The sequence below is a fragment of the Myodes glareolus genome, chromosome 26 (assembly GCF_982192425.1).
Source record: "Myodes glareolus chromosome 26, mMyoGla1.1, whole genome shotgun sequence".
Lineage (NCBI taxonomy): Eukaryota > Metazoa > Chordata > Mammalia > Rodentia > Cricetidae > Myodes > Myodes glareolus.
This window is the reverse complement of record NC_142051.1, coordinates 16269537-16292411: the sequence shown is the minus strand read 5'-3', so window position 1 is coordinate 16292411 and position 22875 is coordinate 16269537. Positions and strand designations below refer to the sequence as shown.

Here is a 22875-nt window from a genome sequence, read left to right as displayed (position 1 = left end):
TCTCTCTCTCTCTCTGTCTCTCCCTCCCTCTCTCTCTCTCTCTCTCTGTGTCTTTCAAGGCAGAATTTCTCCGTATAGCCCAGGTTGTCCTGGAACTCACTCTGTAGACCAGGTTGGCCTCAAACTCATCAGAGATCTGCTTGTCTCTGCCTCCCAAGTACTGGGATTAAAGGTGTGCGCCACCAACGCCCAGATAGCATTCTTTCATTTTTTTTTTTTAAAGAACTCTTTCAAATGAATTTCTAGCTTTTACACTCTTCAGCCCTTCAACAGGCGAGACCTCACTGTCCAAGCATGTTCGCTATTGTTCCAATGCAGAGCGCAGAAGCTTCCCTGCAATGGTGTTAGTGGTGGCAACAATCCCCACAGCACTGTCTGCTCATGCTTTGCCTACAGCTGCAAACCCACCCGCAGTCATTCACAGCCTGCTGCTCGTCCCTCCCCTTTGCTCCCCATGTGCACTGTAAAGCTGGCCGAAGCACGCCTGCACCTCTGTACCGCTGCCTGTGGACCAGGCTGTCTTGAAAAATTTCTCCATCAAATTTTCAGGCCGTGGGCAGAATATCAACAAATTCTTCGCCAGAATGCAGCAGGGAAGGATAGGGAAGGATGCCTCTAGTCCACTTCCCAATAGTAACTCCTCTATGTGAAATCTGATGCCCTCTTCACCATCGACATTTGTACCAGCATTCTGGTCTTCAACACTCTGACTACAACTGTTAAGCTCTTCTTACAGCATCCTAGGTCTTGTCTAGCCTGCATCTCCAACTGCTTCCACATTCTTCTTTCATAAACCAGGTCTAAAGACCCAAGAGGCACAGAGGTTTAGTAGCAGCAGGGATCCCTTGTTCGAGGTTTTCTGTTCCGCCCAGTTCCTGCAGTCATTAAGTCCCAAAGAAATCACACAGAGGTCTACATTAACTATAAACTGATTGGCCTAGTAGCTCAGACTTCTTACTAACTCTTATAACATTTATTAGCTCATTACTTTTGTTTATGTTAGCCACATGGTTTGGTACCCTATTTGGTGAGACAGTCACATCTTGCTGCTTCTGTGGCTGGGTCACGGCTGCAGACTAGGACTTCCTTCTTCCCAGAATTCTTCTGTTCTCATTGACCTGCCTCTACTTTCTGTCTGGTTGTCACTCTTATACTTCCTGCCTGGCTACTGGCCAACCAGCGTTTATTTAAAATATAATTGACAGAATACAGTCCATTATCCCACACCAATACCTCTTCCTGGTGACACTTTTTAGTATTACCTTTCCCTCATCATAATGAAATACTGAACATAGCAAAGGGAGGAAAAACATATTTCAGCTCACAGTCTCAGAGGGTTGGAGTCCATCTCATCAAGAAAGGTATGTGAGGGCCAGCCTAGTTCATAGCAGAGGGATCATTGAGGCAGAGGTCCTTTCCTAATCACTTATTTCACCAACTAGGCCCCATTTATTTTTAAAAATAATACCACTTTTGGGTATATATCCAAAGGATGCTCAATTGTGCCACAAGGACATGTGCTCATAGCAGCATTGTTTGCCATAGCCAGAACCTGGAAACAACCTAAATACCCTTTGACCGAAGAATAGATAAGGAAAATGTAGTACATTTACACAATGGAATACTACACGGTAGAAAAAAATAACATCTTGAATTTTGCAGGCAAATGGATGAAGCTAGAAAACATCATTTTGAGTGAGGTAGCCCAGACCCAGAAAGACAATTATCACATGTACTCACTCATAAGTGGTTTTTAAACATAAAGCAAAGAAAATCAGCCTGCAAATCACAATCCCAGAAAACTTAGACAACAATGAGGACCCTAAGAGAGACATACATAGATCTAATCTACATGGGAAGTAGAAAAAAACAAGATTGCCTTAGTAAATTGGGAGCATGGGGATCTTGGGAGAGGGTTGAAGGGGAGGGGAGAGGCAGGGAGGGGAACAGAGAAAATATAGCGCTTAATAAAAATCAATTAAAAATAAATAATAAAAATAATTTATTCTTATTTTATGTACACTGGCTGCATGTCTGTTTGTGTAAGGGTGTCAGATCTTAGATTTTAGAGTTATAGACAGTTGTGAACTGACATGTGGGTACTGGAAATTGAACTTGGGTCCTCTGGAAGGGCAGTCAGTGCTCTTAATGGCTGAGCCATCTCTCCAGACCCTCAGCTCCCACGTCTTAAAGCTTTATAGCTCTAAAAGTAGCACTGTCAGCTTGTGAGCCACTCATTCAAAACCATGAATGAGCCTGTATGGGAAATCCTCAATCCCAGACTGAACACATGGCACATGGCTGACCACAAACACATTCTCGAGCACTATGATCCACTTTCGTCTTCCTACTCCGTTAACAACTGAGCTGTACGATCAGAGGCCTTCTCTTTACGCATCATTGCTTTTTGTTCTGACTCTGGAACCCGTCTGGTTGCTAGTGCAACATAAATTTTAGTTGAGTAAGTTATACACAATGGATAACTGTGTACCCTTCCTTAGGTTTCCCCCACTCAAACACACAAACAAATAAACAAACAAAGAATCCTGAAGGATTTACTTGGAGTTACAGGGGAGACAGAGGTAACATCTTGCCATCCATTTCCTCACAACAGTAGGATTCTAGCTCCCTGGGTTTTCTGTTCCTACCTAAGGCAGCAAAAATGTATATAGGCTCAGACATTATGATCTCCCTTCCTTCCAGGCTACAGGAACAAAGAAATGAGTTCATAATTTTGTCTCAGGAGTACTGGAAAGACAGAGGTGTCCTTGGCCAAACTATAACGCAGTAAGGCAGAAGGCGCATTGATGATGTTAGCACATACCTGAGGAACCCTTTGCTTTAAAAGTCATTTTAAAATGTTTATGTGGCAGGGTCACAGTGATGAGAGGTCAGGTCGTATAGGAGGAGCCCATCCCTGAGGACTAGCTGTGTTTAAGACCTCCCTAGTGCGGGATGCTTGCTGGTTCTGACCTCCACGCTGCCTACTGCAGCGACAGGTGAGAACGGAACTGGGATGACTCCGTTAGGAACCTAGGCTCACAATACTCTCTCCAATGGATGCTCCAGGTTCTCGATTAAACATCACCTTCTGAGGGAACTCCTCTTCAACACCTAGGACCAGGACAAGTTCTCTTTTATGGTCCTCCAGTTCACGATCATAGTCTTAAAATTTTAAGGACGTTGCTTAACGTTGGTTTTCCCTACAAATTGGATCCATATTGCACACTGTTACATTCTTAGCATCTGGCACTCAACAGACAAAATAAAATATTATTTTATGAGGGAAGAAAGGAAGGAAGGTGCAGGAACGGGATGACAATGACACTAAAGGTCTTTCTCAAAGCCTTGTGTTGACTTTTTATTCAAACTGGTTGCTATCATCTTTAGAACTAGGAATGCAAGCAAGAAAGTAAAAACAGTCTTGTCTGCATTTTGGTTTTTTTTTTTTTTAAAAAACTATTACTAAGAACTTTTAGAACAATAAAAGTTCTAAAAAAAAGTTAGATAAAGGAGCTAAGATTTTTGTTGACTACAAATTTCTTTTTAAAAGGAGACATACACTAGTAAATGTTAACCAAATTGTAATAATAACAAAACAAAACAAAAAACAAGGTAGAACAGTGTTCTTGAATCTCCAGCTTAAAGCCCCCTCTGGAATTGTTCTGAAGCAGTGGTTTCTGTAGACGTATTTTCATTCGAAGAACGAAAACAGCATCGCAACTTAATGAACTCCAATCTTTCTTTTAAAAGATCCATTCTAGACATATTACAACACAACCTGAAATGAACTCTTTGGTATTTAAGAACCTTAGCAAAGGAGATTAGCTGGGGGGGGGAGGACAATTAAATTTACAGCAGGGTTACAGATACCATATCTAGTACAACAGTTTGGTTAAGGAAGTAACATAGAGGTCATATCAACAAGAAAAGAAGCTACATGGTAGCTTTCTCTGAAAAGAAACAGAATAGAATTCCATCCTCCAGAACCTTTCCTTCTTATCTAACAACTACTTGTGTTTGGGGTTCTGAGAAGCAGGAGGGCTGAGGTTGAACACTGGGGCAGACATGACCAGCCAGGCTGTGAAATGCAAGTGTCTGCGGAGTCAGGTTCCTGATGAGCTCAACAGTTTGATCTCGGATCCTATGCTAGCAAGCCCACGACTGCGCAAACTCAAGCCAGCTGCACCTGTGTGATTTAGAGACTGCTTAGGGTTCAGATCAACAAAGCCAACCATTCCGCGGAGGAAAGCTTGCTCTGCAAGAACCCTCAACACGGTTTTCAGAGTACCAACAAGCCGAACCTTTTCATGCAAGGGTGAAGGCGTCCTCAGGAAAGAACAGGACCACACCATTCATTATAAATCCCCTTTAATACTTTTGCCTTGTTATAGAACATGACAGATCACTGAGTCTCTGATTGTTTTACTCCCGGTGAAGCAGTTTGGACTTGGGGGTTCCTCTTCTGTGTTAGTATCCTATTTTGAATGAACAATCCTCTCAGATGAGCTGAAACGATGTACGGAGACCCCACCACTTCAATTTCCGGTCCCCTTCAGATCCTTTGAAACAGCCCGAAAGCCGCACCTCACTCATTATTTTTAGCAAGCTCACAGAAAAATTAGCTTACTTCTTGCTCAAAGCAAATTAGGCAGATCATGGTTGATTAGGATGCAAGGGTAAAATCTCCATACTTTTTCGTCCATCCCATTTCTCTCAGAAATAGGGCCTGTGTTAAATATGTAGATATTTCCCACGGCCAGACCAGACTCTGTTTCCAGCAGGGTCTGTAGCTTGGACAATGGTTCTTACATAGATACCGAAGTTCTTTAGTTCAGCCATTGTGCTCAAAAAGAACTAGTAACCCCTTAGCTAGCGCTGATGAAACATCTAGATTTACATATTTCCTTAATTGCATTTTTGAATGTGAGTGAGATTTATCTGACTAGAGTTAAATGCTTCTTTTATTCCCTTACCCAGGGCAAAATTCAACTCCATGCTCTCTAAAATAAGCGAGGTGGGGGTACATGGAATCTTATTCAGTTCCCACCTGAACAAATTTTAGGGATTCAGCAAAGTGGGGCAAGGGAGTTCTATTATCAAGGCCAGGAAAGATATATCTTTACTTTTTAAAGGGGAATAGCTAGTTTCTAAGGCTTTGGCTTGCTTGCCCCTTTTTAAAAAGTCTATTTTGATTTTTCTTTTTTAAAAATGAATGCTATTTCTTGTTGACGAATTCCGCAAATCAGTTGCTAAGAAGTTTCAAAATTATTGTCCTAAATAATTTCCCCTCAACCTTTCTGCGATGTGGCTGTAAAGACTGGAAAGTTATTTTAATTTTCACTATTTATTTACTATAAATTAACAGTAAATCTTGCACTTAGCTCCATTTAAACCTCCCTCTGCAGCTGCCCATTTGAAAACTAAAATGGTTGCCTTCTTCCACTTCAGCGGGCACAATACAAAACATCCATTGAGCTTTTCCTTTATTGCAGCTGCCAATGCGCAGCCAACTTTTAACAAACCAACCAAGCGGAATCACAATGCAGCTGCAACATTTTATGGTATTTCTGTTGGTTCTCTTTTGAGACCGAAGGTGTTAATTAGGAATCAAAGAACACAACCTTGCCAGCTTTCTTTCACAAACCATACCCTGGTCACTGCAGTTTGCAGAAGAAAAATAAATCTAATAAAGGGATAAAAATGTTGTTTGTCACACCAGTAGAGTGTACTTAAGACCCTTTGATCAAAAGCTTTTCATGGAGTCTTGTCAGATGGTCTGGAAATATTGTATTTTTTTCCCCCTTTTCTCCTTTATTCAGAGTTCTCTGAATCCAATTTAAGGCTGCCTGGAATTTTTAAAAGTATGGACAGTCATGTAGGGAAATTCTTTAGGGACAGTATCTGGTCTGATATAGTCGGCAGATTTGCTTCTTAGGAGAAACATTACATTTGACATTCCATCAGGCCATAGTTTGACGCGGCTGCATCCCCTATTAGCATATCTACAGTCATGAAACCGTGCGTCTTCCTGCTGAAAATATACATACACAACAGTCAAGATTATTTTATAGATCTATTTCCCGCTCAGGTTTTAGGAGGGTGCCTTTTGACCTGCAGAGAACTGGGCATTTTCCCAAGCATAAAAAAATCATACGCCACCTACGGTGTGATTTTTATCAAATAGTTTGTCATTTTTGATATAATTTTTGGATGCATCATGAAGAGCACGCTGTCACACGTAGCAGCGTGAAGCCATTATCTTTAATCTTCAGGTCAAAGTTAAAAGCCTAAAGTGAGTTTATGAAGTTAGCAGTTCTGGGGAATTAGTCAAGCCTGCTAGCTTTCTCAGCAAGAGCTTTAGCTCAGAGATGCACAAATCATCCCCAAATCCATTAATCCTGCTAGAGAGAAGCAGAAAGAAGGTCCTCTTGTTGATTTAATGTTAATGAAATGAAGGGGCTCCTGAGGCTACCTATGGGGGGGCCCTCTAAACTGTAAAACAAATAAAGACATTTTAAGTAGTGCTCCTTGCTGAAGAAGAGCCCCTGCTTCTGGCTGAGCTGGAGAAACCAAAAGGAAGGAGGGATGTGAGTGTGGAGAAACCTTCAGTTTTCTGTAATCCGGCTACACCTGCTCTGCTGCGATCCCCACAAACGTCAGGCTAACTGATGCCGGGAACAGCAGGGCAGCGCATGCATCTCTCATGGCATAGATGCAAAACCTGAGAGAGAAGAAGTCTCCATGCTAGAGGTTCTGTGGCTGGGTAGTGGACCAGCCAGATCTGGAGCCATGGTTCTTTTTTCCTTTTTAACCCCTCCATTTGTTTCTATAAAATAAATACTCTCTTTATTTTTGGATATGGAGATTCCCAAGGAAAATGTCTTTTATAAGATAAGCTGGCCAGCCTGGTCTATATGAGCTAGTTCCAGGACAGGCTCCAAAAGCTACAGAGAAACCCTGTCTCAAAAAACCAAAGATAAACTGGCTGAAGTTTGCTTTCTAAACTGAGTACCCAGCATCTCACTGGGCTGAAACAAACTCATGGGAAAACTTGGGTGAACTGTGCAGAAGTGATTGTTTTTGATTTTTGTTTGCTTCTATTTTTTGAGGCCATTTTCATTATGGAACTAAGCTGGACTTGAACTTGGAATCCTGGAATCCTGCGTTAGCTCCCCTGCATCCAAGTGCTAAGATTACAGGTGTGAGTTACTACACCCAGACTAGACCAGAGGTCCTTAAATTTGACTGACAACTTGAATTTGTCTTGGGGGAGTTAAAAAACATTTTGCTATTCCACTTCTTCTCCACTCTTATCCCAAGATTATGATTTAGCTTATTTATTGTAGAGTCTGAGCTTTGAGACTGCCATATTAGTTTCTAGGTAGAGCTAGTAAGCTGGGGACCACAGACCAAGGTATTTAATATACTGTTCTCCACATTTCTTTGGAGTCTTGATGCACCATGGTGTTATTTTCCAGCACCGTGGAGCATGCCAATGGCTTTAGCATCCTATACAAGGAGCAACTTCATTTATTTTGAAATTGTTTTCTTCCTAAACAAGCATTTCCGACTCTCCCCATAGAGTGAAGCAGCTCTACAGAGGAGGGAATTGCTTGGGAATTTTAAATGGGAAAAGCCCTCCATTTAGTTGTGAATGCCAGGGTCACTCTTCCTGGCTTAAACTTTACCACATCTTGGAATCCTGATCACTCATTAAATCTGTCACCATTTCCTCTGTCGGTCACTTTCTTCTTATCCCTCCTCTTCACCTGGGAATTTCCTTTAATCTATTAGCTATCCTTCCAACCTAAAATCATTTGGAGTTTGCCATCTTCTGCTCTTCTTTGCTCTGGTGATGATTTAAGCTGAGTTTTAAAAAGCTAGGCTGGCAGAATCCTCTTCATTAACCTGGACTTCTGGCTGACGAGTATTAGAGGTGTGACTAAGTTCTTATTTGGGCTTTGAAAAAAAAATATATATATCTCGTGCTATACAACTTACTTCTTGAGCTACTTGGAAGTTAAGAATTATCTTTTTACATGTAGGAAGGTATATATGATTTCCCCTCTTCATTTTAGACCCGCTGACTGACCCAACAGAGGCTCATCTTTTCTGTAGAGGGGTCCAGGATCCGGCCAAGAAGGCATTCATTAAATCCGGGGAGAATCTGAACTACTGGGCTGTCAGTTCACTCTCTGAGGTAAAACGCTCACTTAGCTGTCAACAATCCCAGAGACATTTTGCACACCTCTACAACTACCTGCCAAAATAAAACGCCATTCAAAACAGAGAGGTTTCTATCTTTTTGATCCAAGGGATACGAGATAAAAGGATGTTTTCATTTCTAACAGATGCTGGCGACAACCAGACCACTGGAAATTGTCCCTTTTTTGCTTCTTCTCCTTTCTCTTCTAGACCTACCAGGGACTCTGCTATTCTCTCTCTTTGAACATTGTAAATTTTTCTCCAGTGAAAATTGCATTTGTATAAAAAAATTTCAGGTCAAATTACTTAACTTTTTTAGGTAGCAAAAAGAAGAGGTAAGGTGGTGTGATCACTGTAATGTCAGCAACAAAAACAATAGCATCCAGCATCTAAATCAGGAAGGCTCTCAACCTTTCTAATGTCGTGACCTTTTAAGTCAGCTCCTCATGTTGCAGAGAACCCCCAACTATTAAATTCTTTCCTTGCTATTTGATGGAGAAGGGTCTTCTGTCTATGTGTTACTTTCATTGGTTAATAAAGAGACTGCCTTGGCCTTTTTGATAGACCAGCACTTAGGTGGGTGGAGTAGACAGAACAGAATTGTGGGAGAAAGAAAGCAGAGGCAGGCAGATGGTATAGCTCCCCTCTCCAAGATGGACGCAGGTTAAGATCCTTCCCAGTAAGCCACCACCTCATGGTGCTACACAGATTATTAGAAATGGGTTAATCAAGATGTGAGAGTTAGCCAATAAGAGGCTAAAACTAATGGGCCAAGCAGTGTTTTAAATAAACACAGTTTCCGTGTAATTATTTCTGGTAAAGCTAGCTGGGCAGGCAGTGGGATGCGGCCCGCCATTCAGCTCCATTTTGCAACAGCTACTTCCTAACTACAATTTTGCTACTGTTGCGGACCATAATGCAAATATCTGACCTTGTGGGGGTTGCCACCCCCAGGCTGAGAAACCATGGATCTAAAGGCAGATTCACTGAGGGGTGTGAATTACTCGGCCAATCTTCAGAACAACCCCAAAAGGTAGGTATGATGATGCTCAGTTTTCAGATGAAAGGTCGAAACATAAAGTCACATGCCAAAGTCGCTTAACATAGGCCTGCGGGCATCCTCAAGAAATCTTCTCCTCAAGAAGTCTTATCATCTTACCGCTAGGGTGGGAATAATAATAATTACTCTACTGTTGTTGGGAAGCCAATTGAAAAGCTAGGAATACATGTATGAACAACACCTTTGGAGTGTCTTCTCCTCTCTGTGTTGGTCGTTTACCAACAAGGCAGTTTACAAAGTGTTGAGGGAAGACCCTCCTTGCTAATCCAGTTTAAGGTCGCATCTGGCATTCTTTCGGCAAGTTCTTTCTTTTTTATACATTTATTTTGTGGTTTAAAAAAAATCAGTAAAAGGCGCCTCCTACTTAAGGACAAAGTATAAGTCTTGTATAGCGTTTAGGTCAGTGGTTCTCAGCCTATAGGTCACGACTCCTTTGGGCTTGCATGACCCTTTCACAAGAGTCTCCTAAGACCATCAGAAAACATAGACATTTAATTACAACCCCTCATAGTAGCAAAATTACATTACAAAACAAAATTACATTTACAAAACACCAACGAAAATAACTTTATGATTGGGGGTCGCCACAATGAGGACGAACCACTGGTTTCAGAACAGGACCTGGCCTCCCGAAAGAAAGCCAAGCTCTCTCTTCCTTTCGCATCACTAAGTCACGTGTTCTTTGAAGTAACCCAGGAACAGGCGAACATGAGCAAGGGGGTATTTTTCAAATGTAGCTTCTGATAGGATGCAAGTATGATCAGGCTGATAGAACAGGGCGCATCTGCTACAGGAAAGACAGTATCTCACGGTTTCCAAAGTGAAGGAGCACCATAGGCTACACATGGCCACCAAGTCCAGCGTCAAGGTTGGTAGAAGGCAGAAGGAGCAGCAAGGAAGGTTGAGCCCCCGAGAGCCTTGACTGTGGCTCCCATTGGCCTGGCAAAGAAAAACGGCTCGGAACCGATGAAATAATGTCAGTGAGTTTTGAAGCAAAAAGCGAGAAGACTGAAAAGGGATCCAATGTCAGAGCTAAGAGAGAGACGGGATCGATGACAAGAACCATCTGGTCAAGTTAAGGTCATAAATGTACTGTGAATAACAACAAACATATTTAACCAAAGTGAGCAGAAAGTTTGGAGGTCCGTGTTCTTTAGGCTAAATCTGAGGGATTTAAGTTTGCCTTTTTTTCGCTTTGCCTTACAGATTTTTAAAAACATCATATTGGGATATTTTAGCTGCTTCTACCTTTAATGATGTTAAAATTCAGGCACATGCTTAGACACAAACCCGTGTCATAGGATGTGAGCAACATGATACTTGGCATCACCTAGGAAACCAAGAATTCAGATTTCATTTGAAAATTGGAGCAAAATGGCCCAGAAAGGGAACACTGATGTGAGGTTTTCAGGAGACCCAGATTCTGGGTCCATTTTTGCCAGTTGTATACTTTGAGGAACACAATTTGCCTCTTCTGAACACAGATTTGTGTCTCTTGTGAAATGATAGCGTTAGTTGAATTCTCTGGTTTCCTACATCCTTCTGATTCTAAATTCCAGGGGTCAACATGACTTTTGCCTCACTGAAATCCCCTACGACCCATCACAGTGATTTTAATTCAATCTCCTTGGAGAGAAAGGGTAACATTCTAACATAACGGTCTCATTTCAACTCTGCACTACGTGATTTGACCACAGCTTGTCAGCCTGGTGATTTGTGGATAAAATATTTTCATCAGTACTTTCAGCTTTAAATTTTTATATTCACGTTTATACTTATTTGCTTGGGGGAGGGGCTGTGCAGTATGCCTGTGGACAGTCAATTCTTTCCTTCCACCATACCGGTCCTGGGCATGAAACTCAGGTCATCAGGCTTGGCGGCACCATCTTGTCATCTCCCCTTTTAGTTCCTTATAAAAATTTTCATAAATATAGTTGGCTATTACTCTGAGCTCTGCATTGGTTTTTCTTAATAATTCACATAACTCTACCAATGTGAACGACTCCTTCCCAATATTTTTGTCTTGGGACATTTCTACAGCTAAGGCAAATGGCTTCAAATTACTACATCATAGTCATCTGGGACCAGACCTAGCCCTTCTCACAGTGGTAAGACCCTGGGGAAATGGATGTTTTGCTAGAAGGCCAGCAGCTGTAAGGTGGAAGTGAGTTACTTGCTGTCAGTTAATCATATGGCTAAACCTTTTGAGTTCTCCAAACGAGATATGCTTACATCCTGGGAGAATCGGGCTTAACCGGGATTTCCTTTTGCTATCCGAGCTTGAAAACTGAAAAAAAAAAAAAAAGAACTTGAACTTTTCCCTGTGTTCTGTTGTGCAGAGTCCCAGAGAAGAGCAGCTGCTGGGCACAGGGGCTGTGGAAGTTGAGATCACTTGAGGGAGAGTGATGGATGGAGCTTCGCCAAGGTGGAATCGAAGACTCCAATTCTGGTGCACGTAGAGCTGATATCAGGAGATTTCTTTCTGCACTTAAGAGTCTGAAGGCCAGAGGTGGAAGGCAAGTGTCAGAGATAGGGAAGATGTAGCCTTCTTGTCCTCCTCTGTCACCAACCATAAGGGATGGGGAAGGATAATGGGATGTACCACCCAACGACAGTTGTCTGGTGGAATCCACTCATGGTGTCTCTTAGTTCTGCCAGATTTCATAGCCCATTTCCTTAGCTGGCCCTTTCTCCTCTCTGGTCAACTTTTACTTGGTTTATTCTGTGGAGCAGTCAACCATAGAAGGGGCCTGCTGCCAACTGCAGGTATGTTGGCTAAGGGACACCTTATGACAGGAAATATGAAGACGAAACAAAGATTTCTCATCTCAGACTTTACTAGATGACTCCAAGTTTATTCTGAAAATTAATCAAATACTGTGAAGTTGATGTTTACTGTGATGTTTATTAATAAAAGATGACTGAACAATGAAGTTCTTTCCACAGAAAGTTTTATTTGGCTTTCATAATCAAATGCTCCTTACTACCTATGTATATAGAAACAGGACAGTTACTTTTGTGTCCGTGGAGCTAAGAATCAACCGATTATATAACAGAATTCCTTCAAGCAAACGCCTCATAAGAAAAATTTATTACCTAAAAATTTCAAGCACCATGGGGCGTTTTGTGTGCTGAACCAATAAACTCATTAAAATAACATCGAATAAACCCAAACGCAACACAATGAAAGTCTTAACACAGCCCACAGTAACCAACCAACTTTAAAATAATATCTTTGTTATGTACTAAGGTTAAAAATTCAGCAAATTCTTTATATTTTTTCCACTTGAGATCATGAGTGGTTTCCTACTTTCCTGAGAAACACACTCTTGTGGCTTGTTGATCAAAGCACGTAGACATCCCTGCTCTATTCGACTAAGGTTTTGGGATGGGGAGACAAGTGTATGTACAGTTTTTTTTTTAATGTAAAAATTCTTAGAGTCTCTAGTCAGTGTGGATTTAGAAAGAAGATGTGTTCATAATGTTAGTCACCATGAGGGTGGTGTGTATGTGGGGGTGGGGAGGTGTGTTGTGAGGGAGGAAGGGGAGGAAACAAAGGAATGTGGCTGCAAAATTGAGTAACAGTTTGCAACACTTGGCTTCCAGTTGTGAAAGATGAGCAACGGTGGGGGGAACAGGCTGGGCTAACAAGGATCCACTTGAGGGAAGCTTAATCTTGGTTGGCAGGCTGACTGGGAGGTCAGCTCGGAGCGCGCCTTCTCAGCTGGAGTTAGGCTCCCTTTGCCAGGACAACTGTCTTCTGCGTTTCAGCTTCTGAACTGAACTGCAGGTTCCCTCAGACAGGCAGCACCCCTGTCTCTCCCCTCAAAGGGTTGTCCCTCCACTGCCATGCCCTGTCAATGACCGTACGTATCATTTCCGCCAAGCGAGGAGCATAAAGGGAAGCGCTTCGTATTGGTATGTGAGGGGGTGTGTGGTGTGTGCATGAGATCACTTTCCTTCCTTGAGGTGACAGTCCTCATCTGCAGATGGAGCAAAATTCCCTCTGAAGGCAGGAGGGATAAAACAGATATGTGCAAATAAGAAGTGAAATACTTGAAAATTAGTGATCGCTATATAATTTTAAAGAATGCTCAATATTAAGTTAATTGCAAACTTAGGGCACAAGAGTAGCATTCTAAGGGACCCTAGAGACTGTACCTCAATGTCTCTGATATTTTCCAAATATAAGCACTTATTCAGTGGGGGGACTTTTATACTGACTATAATGTATTTTCACTCATTGGTTTATCATGTTGCTGTTATAGTCACCCACTATTAATGTATGTCAGGTTTGCAAATAGCAAATGAATTGAAAGCCTCAGGAAGCCAAACACGCACCTCAGGCAAGGCTCTTTGTCGTAGGGAGGAGGTTGTCTCTAATGTAACGGGCTTCTAGCTGGTTCGCAAGACCACACCACACTGATCTTCGCGTTAAGCTGGGCAATTACATTCTTTGTCATGTATGTTAGAGATAGATGACTCCCTATTCTGAACCCTAGGAAGCCATCCTGGCACTTTTGTGACACCCTCTCATCGTCTTTATTCTGAGGACAAAAGATTCACCTGTTCAGGAGGTCCATAATGCTCACCTGAGAGATAATTTCAAGGAAGGCAGCTACTTGATTCAACACACAGATCCAGCCACAGAAACAAACAAACATGGAATCTTGCCTGGAAGCTAAGTCATCAGCTTGTCAGTCTTAGCCACAGTCTTCAACTACTGCAGCTACTCAGACTCAGAGACAAGAACAACTCCCCTGAAGTAGTGAGAAAGAGGACATGTACCTACTAAATTGATAACTGGCCCTATACTGTGAACCAGAGTGCTCGTTTTCGGGGGAATCAAAACTGCACTTTGCTCTGGACGTCCTTGAGGGATACTTCTGCTATCAGGGCTTCTTTAATTGCCCTCCTGGAAAGAACAGTCTGCAGAGTCAGCATGAGACGGAACTAGAAATTAGAAGTTGTTTTTTTGTGTGTGTTGTTGAGAGACTGGCCGTCCAAAAACCACAAATCTATTGTGATCAATGGAAACTCCCTTGGAATAAACTTGCAAACCTGACTGTTGTGAATGGTACCTACAGGATAAAGATGTTATGGAGTTTAAAAGTCAGGCACTCATCACAACATGTTAGCACGCAGTAGAAGTTTCAATGTCTTCATTAAAGCAACAACGTAATCTAAATATGTTCATTCTCATGCATTCTGAAATAGTTTGCTGCGTCATGGGAGCTGACTTTAATTTCACTGTATTTTAGTCGGGACCGGGCAATGGTCATGTGTACTTGTATACCACTCCTCTCTTTGTCTGGTCCATTTCTTGCCACTGGGATTCCAGCAGCTAATGCAGCCGATCATGTTAAGTACGACACTACAAATATTTGTTGAGCATTGATTAAAAGCCAAGCACTGACAGGACAGGTAGTAAAAAACTTCCTTCCCTGCAGGAGCTTGCAGCCAAATGAAGAGTGTATACCACAAGGCAGACGTCATGCAATTGCATTCTGGAGTATTCCCCTTAGCCAAAAGGGGATGATCTTGCCACCATGGATGGGCTTCTTTGTGTATATCAGAGTACATTTTAGTGTCTTCCATTCCAAGTATACTCATTGAGGGTAGAATCTATGGGGTATGAAGAAAGATTCCTGCAGAGGAAGCATCTTTTAAATAATACCTCCACTAATATTAACCCCACTGAGGGCCTTTCACTGTGCTCAGTAAGCAACGTCATTCCATTTCAGAAATCCAACAACTCTTGTTCTTTCCTCTACTTTCAGATAAGGCATCCCTACTGGGCTCAACCACTGTAGCAGAAAAGTTTAACTGGGAGAGATGGGAGAAAATACATTTTAAGATAGGACCGACCCACTTCCCACCATATAACTTATGGCTAGCAAAATGAATGTTGAATTATGAAATTTTCATAGCTAGTTTTCTATTGTAACTCATGGGCTCTCCTTTTCCACAGCTCCTGGGCATCCAGTTCGTGAAAATAACGTGAAATAAGAGAGGGAGTTGAAGCTGCCACCAGGGGTGAAAGAGCGGTGTGGGGGGAGGAACTCCCAGGCAGATGCAAGCTTCAATGCAATTCCACCGAATCTAGCGAACGGCAGGAGCATGAGGTCAGCAGCTTGCTTCGTTCCCCTGAAATTCGCCAGTGTGGCTTTAGTGCTTGTGTGCGTCACGTCTCTCTGCTACCAAACAAGGCTCTACAGGGAAAACAGTGCAGTGGCTGCGAGGAAATTGAATACTGGAGGAATTTGCCTGCTTGTGAAGGCTTCCGTTTATCAAAAATATCAATAGGAGGAGTGTTTACATGGAAACATGCCACTTAGATTTTTTCTAAATTTATGTGAATATTGGAACAAAATAAAACTTAACAAAGTTGTTCAAGGTAGGGCTTACTGTAGTTTTTTATTTATGTACTATGGCATGTGATTTAGGCTAACTGCAAGTATATTTAAATTTATTGTTAGAATTATTCAAATACTTCAGCTTGATAGAATATGAAGTATTTTATTAAGGTAAATCAAAATTCGGTATCAGCTCAAAGCTAAATATACTGAAACATATTTAATGTTGAAGCTTTTATGGGATTGCTTGCTCAATGTTATTTTCATAAAAAACGATCAGCTAGCTCAAATTAAAAACTGAGTTATGAGACGTCATAGACAAATTTTGTGTTTTTAAATGTCCTTAGGCATATTCCAGGGTGACTGTTGCCACTGGGGCCTTATTTCTTCATTCATGTCTCCTAATATGGCTACATCTTTAGCAGCCTTTACTTAGCAGAAAATCCAGCCAGCAGGCAAAGCCCTGAAGATCTCGCTAGTCTATATACACACTGGCTTCACCAACTCTGTCACATCCATACTGGACACGATCTGTAAGCTATTTGTTCTGAATTTGTGTTAAACAATTGTTTCATAACTTGCCATTTAAAAACTATTTAGATTAATCCCGTCACTTAGCATCCATAGCTGCTGCCATAACAAAATCTCTCCTGGATTCACAGCTCCCGATCTTGAGAAAGAGAGAACTTCATCACAATGCAGGGAAGGTATGGCTACTCTCCTTTAGACAAATGTAAATCCTTGCATGTGCCACTGCAAACAGTATGCACTTTGCATTTGATCTAAATTGAAAGACACACCTGAAACCGCTTTGGAACCATTTCTAAAGGACAAACATTTTCTTTTGCTTAAAAAAAATCTTTGTCTTTATCTGAGCAGAACCAGAGACACATCATGCAATTTTTTGAAGAAGATTCTGAAACTTTTTCTTTCATTTTGAAATTGTATCTTAAGTGTTCAGCCATGTAAAAAATCTAGAGTTATACACGATATAGTTGAGATTTTCTGATTAGCTCTTAGTAAACCAGTTTTATTAATCATACATAGATTTAAGCAACCAAGCTGCATAAAACATAAATGTTCTCTTGACTCATTTTGCTCCTACAGTATACATTTGCTAGTGGGCAGCATGCTCACCTGTTCAGCATCAACTAAGGAAGGGGTTAGCTTTCATTTAAAAGTGTAAGAGCTACTGGGGACTAGAGAAGAAAGACTGCTAACTATAGCAAGCTGTTTACCAAGCCTTCGCTTTCTACCTGGGTGCCACAGTAACTAGATGAAGGATACGTAAACTAGCATGCTGAAGTTTACTTTTATGACCCTGCTCGAAAAACTGCCACATTCGATGTTCTGAAATGACTCGCTACAAGAAGATGAGATGCTAGCTTGGACCACTTTGCTTCTGACCGATCACCGATGAGATGAACTAAGCATTGTATACAATTATTGTCTACTTTATGTTTTAGTTTCTCCAGGTGTCTTATTTTCTGCAGAGTGAACCTTAAGCAAATGGGAGTGAATGAGGGGGTGAGCAGGTCGATGGAGAAGAGGGAAAGAGAAAGAAGAGCCGAAGGACAAATGTTCAGTTTCCAGTGATGTTTAGTGGTCCAGCGACTGGGAATGCAGACTTAGTGTGATGGTAGAGGCTGCCTTAGGATTTACATTCTCTGGGAAGGGAGGTCATAAAATGGTGCATAAACCACTTGTGCCTTGTATAAAGACGGCTAGGAAACTTTTACCTGTATGGATTTTTTTTTTGTCAACTATCAGATTATGGCCAATCTAGCTGGCAAATGTTTATAGCTGGAACTTGCCAGCCAATCTGTTTGAAGGAAACAAAACACTTGTTCTTTGCTGGGAGATAACATTTTGACTAAATAAATGGTGATACCGCACTGCAAACAGTAAGAGACAGTCTTCCACGCCACCTAAATATCTTGGTCACTTAATTACTATTGTGTACCAGGGGGCAGTGAGATCATTATTTTAACACTCCCGTTCAAATATTTCAAAAATTTAATTTTTAAAACAAAAAAAAAATCAAGAAATCACACGCTTATTTACTTGAATACCAATAAATAAAAAATACCCCTTTTAAAGTGCCTCTGAACAGGTCACGACCCTGTTAATAAACCTCTTATCTCCAAAAGTATTTACATTACGGTTCCTAAAAGTAGTAAGTTACAGTTATGAGGTAACAATGAAAATAATTTTATGGTTCGGGGGGGCGGTCGCCACGCCATGAGGAAGATTAAGAACCACTGGATTAGGAATCCACAGCTAACTCAGAAATGTTCAGGTAATACTAGGGGGAACCAAAAGAGGGCATCATTTACTCCTAAGTCTGTACAGAAGACCCTTGAGTTGTCCAACAGAAAACCCCAATCTCCAATCCAGGGTGAAGAGCATGCGGCCGTTGCTGGCATTTTGTGCCCAGAAGAAGAAAAAAAGAAATCAAGAAGACCAGACAGGTTCTTCACAGTTAGGACGGCTTGCTACGTTCAGTACTCACCTCTTCAGAAACACAAGGTGAGAGACCGGTCTACCTACCACTGTTTACTGACACTATGAGTTAAATGTTTCAGAAGGCACAGACAGCCCTTTTCCTTACGTCAGGGCACAGAATGTCGACACAAAGCACAAGACAACAATGACAACAGTCTCCCTAATAGCATCCTGACTCACAGAGGTTGTCTATAGTGAGGGACAGAGGGCAGTAGGTAGCTGTCACTCAGAGACGAGAAGGAGGTAATTAAATACATTGGAAGTATATGGGAAATAGCATAAAAAAGATTTTTAGGCTTTTGGTAACATAAGCCCAACAAATGTTCATTCCTTCAAGTGGGAGAAAAACAGTAACCCGACATTTTATCAACTTGTTTGCATATTTTATCATGGATGCTTGTTTTTCAATACGCATATACTTGAAATGTGTATGAGGGGGTGCTCATTGCACATGCCTATCACCCAATTTCCTTAGGGGCGGGGTGGGGGGGGAAGAATAGTCTAGTCTCTAAAAAACAATCTCCAAATTAACCTCAGAAACGAGCTATACTGGAGAACATATTATCCTCAAATCACTGAGGGCAGCGGTTAAACTAGGAAAGCTGGGGGAAGGGAAGCATGCTGAATTCTGTGGTAAACCAGCTGTTCGGAAGGAAAAGTAAATTATGAGAGAATGATTGTTTCCTAGAGCAGAAGTCCATCCCGCGTGTGTGTGTGTGTGTGTGTGTGTGTGTGTGTGTGTGTGTGTGTGTGTGTATACACATCACTACGGAGTAGTGAGTTCAATTGAAGGAAAATCTGTCGGGAGCGGGGTGGGGGGGTGAGGAGGTGGAGGGGACATTTTATATCCTACCCAGGTGAAGAAAAACGACCCGAACCGTTTCCTGAAACACAGAGGTGTCTGCTATGCACCAAAAACGGAAACCTAGGAGGCTGGTCTTTTTCTTGAGACGCAATATCAAAACAGGTTGAACAATATTTTCTGTCGTTCACTGTCTCCAGAAAAGCACTCGGTGCCTAACGGGGGGGAGAACATTGTGCAAGCCTCGTGTTTCTTTCCTCCAAATGACTAACAAGAGGGAAAAACGAACTCACAAACATTTCAGTCAGCCCCTGCCAAGGTACATCAGAGAAAGCCGAAACTGGCAATACAGGATTTGGGATGGGCTCAGCGAAATGTCTTGATTTAAAAAAAAAAAATTAAAGCCCACAAATTTCACCTCGTAGTGTAAGAGATAGCGTTACCCCCAAAGTAGCCTTGGCCTCTGGTCTCTGGGCCCCAAGGAACAGAGCTTCAGATTAGAAGGGGAGAGTTGGGAGGAGTACTTACTTATCTTGGTCCCACAGACCTGGGTTTCTTCTGAGTCACCTCATCTACCCCACCACCTGTTACCCTCCTGCCTGGACTTCTCAGAGACCACCTTATAAAGGAGTCTAAGCCTTGTTTCCATGATCGGGGATTTGGACGCAGTAGCAGGGGCTAGAAAAACTGGTAGAATCTCCAAGGGCTGATAGATAGCTCCAGGACCCCCTTTGGATGTCTGAGGCGCCCCTGTTTACCAGCCCGGCTGCCTTCAGCCCTCTTCCCTTTGCTGCCGCGGGGGAGGAGATGGTTAAAGATTACAATGTGGCCGCCGGCACTTCAAAGGGCGGTTCGGCCAGCCAAAGGTAAAGATAACGTTCTGGCAGCTCTAATCGGGGTTTGTGGTTGCCACATTTTAATCACTTTGTTTAAAAAAAAAAAGAAAAGAAAAGAAAAAAGAAGAAAAGAAAAAGGTTACATCACACTTTGGTGCGGGGATGCAGAGCAGGAGCACCCCCCCTCCCCCCTCCCCCGGGTTTGGAGAAGTTGGGTTTCTCTTGCAGGGAAAGTTTTACAGCCCTGATGCAGAGGTCTCGGCTGTGAGCAGTCAGTAGGGCAGCCTGCCCTTGGTTTCCAGGTTTCCTGAGCACAAACCTCTCAGTTTGCACACGAATGCCTACATTAGGAGGGACTGGTCCTGCGACCTGCCAGGTGCTGCAATGGGAAGCTACTTGTGCACCAGTTTTTGACCCGGGTGCGCTTCCAGCGGCTTCTCCTGGGGTTCAGAAAGCCAGGAGAGAGGCTCTGTCAGAGACACGTGCTTTTCTCTGGAGGCCGGAACAGGTCCGGTCAGGATGCCCTTGGCAAACTCACTCGGCCCCTTCAGAGCAGGCGTGCGCCCGGAAACGCCAGCCTTGGTTCCCCCCATTCCCCCAAGTCCCCTTTGCGCAGAGAGGCTGGGGTACACTTACAGGTACGAGGTGAAGACGCTGAGGTTGGAGGGCAGCTCCGTGAGCCCCAGGTCCGAGCAATCTACCTTGAGCAGCATCCTGCCATCCAGGTCACACTGACAGTGTGACGGGCAACCCCGCGGCATCGTGTCCGGCCTCGCCTGGCTGCCGGCGGCTACCAGCTGCAGCAGCGCGGGCAAGGACAGGAGCATGCTGCGGACGCGGGAGGTGTCCATGGTGCCCGAGGCTGAGAGCTGCGAGCCGGAAGCCTGTAGAGGGCAGAGCCGGGGCTGATGCAGACCTAGACGCTCCGGGCGCCTCTCCACGGGCTTCTGCAGTTCACCGGGCGTCTGCAACCCCAGTGGCTTCTGCAGCTCAGCGGGCGTCTGCAGCCAGGCGGGCGTGTGCCGGGTAGTAGCTCCGTAGGGACCGTGCCGCGCGCTGTGGCCACACCAGCCTCGGGAGCCCCCCTCGCTGCAGTCGCCGCAGTGGCGGTGAGCGTTGCTGCTGCTGCAGGCGGTCTGAGCTGTGTGCAGCAGCATCTCCGCTCGCACGCTCCTTTTTTAAAGCGCTCCAGCCAAATTGCGCGCCCAGTGACGTCAGCGCAGCCCAGCTTTCCAGGCACCCCCTGAGCCCGGCCTCGCTTTCCCTCCTCCCTCCCACCCCCTCTCCTTTCCCTGGACCCGGCTGCGCCGCGGCTGGCAGCCCAAAGTATTGACGAGTGCTGGGCGCTCCAACTACTACGCTTCCGAGGAGTGGGTTCCAGCACTCAGAGTCACAGACCGGGCCGGGGACCCCCACCTGCACCCACCCTCTACAGTTCTTGGGTACCCGCAACCGAGAGCTGAGAACTGAGGGGACCTGTTTCAGAACAACATAAGCAGACACTGAGGGACCGAAAGATAGATAACGCAGGCTTCCCAAGTCCAGGTCAGATAACTGGAGGGATGCACGCAGTGCTTTGAAAAAAGACCAAAATCTAATCAGAAAGATAGTCATCAAGGAACGAGAGCAAGACTCCCCCCAGGAAGATGAGTGGCCTTTTTGATCGTCCCGTCAAGGCGCTGTCTGGCTCGCTCTTGTTTCAAAATCAAAGCCTTGAAGACATCGCTAAACAAATAAAACGACTAAGTCGGCACTCCAGGGTTTTCCCAATTCATCCCGGCACAGGGAAGCCGGCCAAAGTGACTTTTTAAAAGACAGCGGCCTGGGGGTGGGGGCGATATTTTCACGGCAATGGCCTCAAATATTAGAAGGGAGGCTGAACAGACCCAGGCTGTTCATTTTGTGGAAGATTCCAGATTCTTTCTCCTCCCCCTTCCCCCTTTCCTTTTCTCTTTCTTTTCTTTTTCTTTCTTTTTTCTCCTAGACTAACCCTCAGTGGGGTAAAAGCTGACCTCTCTCGCACCTGAGTGAACAGCCGTAGATGTCAGGCCAAGCCTACTTACCATGCCAGCTCTCAATAATGGAGTTTTCACTCTGGACCACAGGAGGGCAGGGAACCCTCGCCACTTTGAAGGCCACCTAATTTGCTTCCTAGCCTGTGTCCAATGGGATTTATTCTACAAATTGAACTTTATAAGCAGGAAGACCTTTTTTTTTAATGCATGGGGTACGTTTAACAGATTTAGAGTGATTGCCAAACTTGCCCATTCATTCCCCTGATAGATACATAGATAAGAATATATATTCACCTGATATGCATATATATGTATATATTCTTTTATTTGAACCTGTCGTCTGGCACGGACTTTTCTTGGGTGAGTTCAGTTATCTGTAAGTTTGTGTTTCTCCTTGATAAGAGTGGGGGGGCAGACAGACTGCTGCACAGATGCAGAGATGGGGGGAGAAGGAGAAAGAGATCATAGGCATGTTCTTTCTCACCTTTCTCATTTATCAAATAATGAGACATCAAATGAAGGCTCAGGATCTGGAAAGAGCTAATACTAATGAGGGCCATGCCACGTGCTAGTCTTGGCTTCTGGAAAATCAATGCATTGCCCTGTTTTGTTCTTTTCCCTCATCTCCTCAGTTCCTAAAATATCCATCACTCCTGTCCGCTGTCCATTCTCACAGTTTTTGTTTGTTTGTTTGTTCTGACTCTCTCAGCCATTCCCTCCAAACTTGTCATCGCCCATCTTCCTTCCATTAAAAAAAAAGAAATCTAGCTCCTGATGGTTTCACAAATAGATTCAGAGACTTATTCTCTCTGTGAATCGTCCACAGATATCAGGAGACAACTGGGAAGTCTGCAGCCTTCTAGGGCTAAGTTATCCTTGCTCACGCATGGCGCATCTCAAGTACTAACATACTCTGGATACAAATTCCAACAGTGATGGTCAGCGTGGTTTTCCTCAGGGTTGTCTTGAACAAACAAATGTTTTGTTTAACCAAGGGACTACTGATTCATCAACATCCGTGTGCAGAAACGGCTGTGCCCACTCTCCATTAAAAAACACCAAACGGCGCCCTTTGTTGATGTCAACGTTACCC

The 22875-nt window shown here is 43.4% G+C and overlaps 1 protein-coding gene across 2 annotated transcripts in view; it reads right to left on the bottom strand.

The window, feature by feature from the left end:
* Positions 1-20956, bottom strand: part of Lgr5 (leucine rich repeat containing G protein-coupled receptor 5) — a 133589-nt gene extending 112633 nt beyond the window's left edge. Inside the window, exon 1 of one of the 2 annotated variants that reach the window (XM_087901940.1) lies at positions 20404-20956. In XM_087901940.1, coding sequence (XP_087758066.1) covers positions 20404-20924 — 521 coding nt within the window. In that variant the 5' untranslated portion in view covers positions 20925-20956. The remainder of the gene's footprint in view (positions 1-20403) is intronic. The other variant, XM_087901939.1, reaches the window with a different exon arrangement.
* Positions 20957-22875: the final 1919 nt, after the last annotated feature.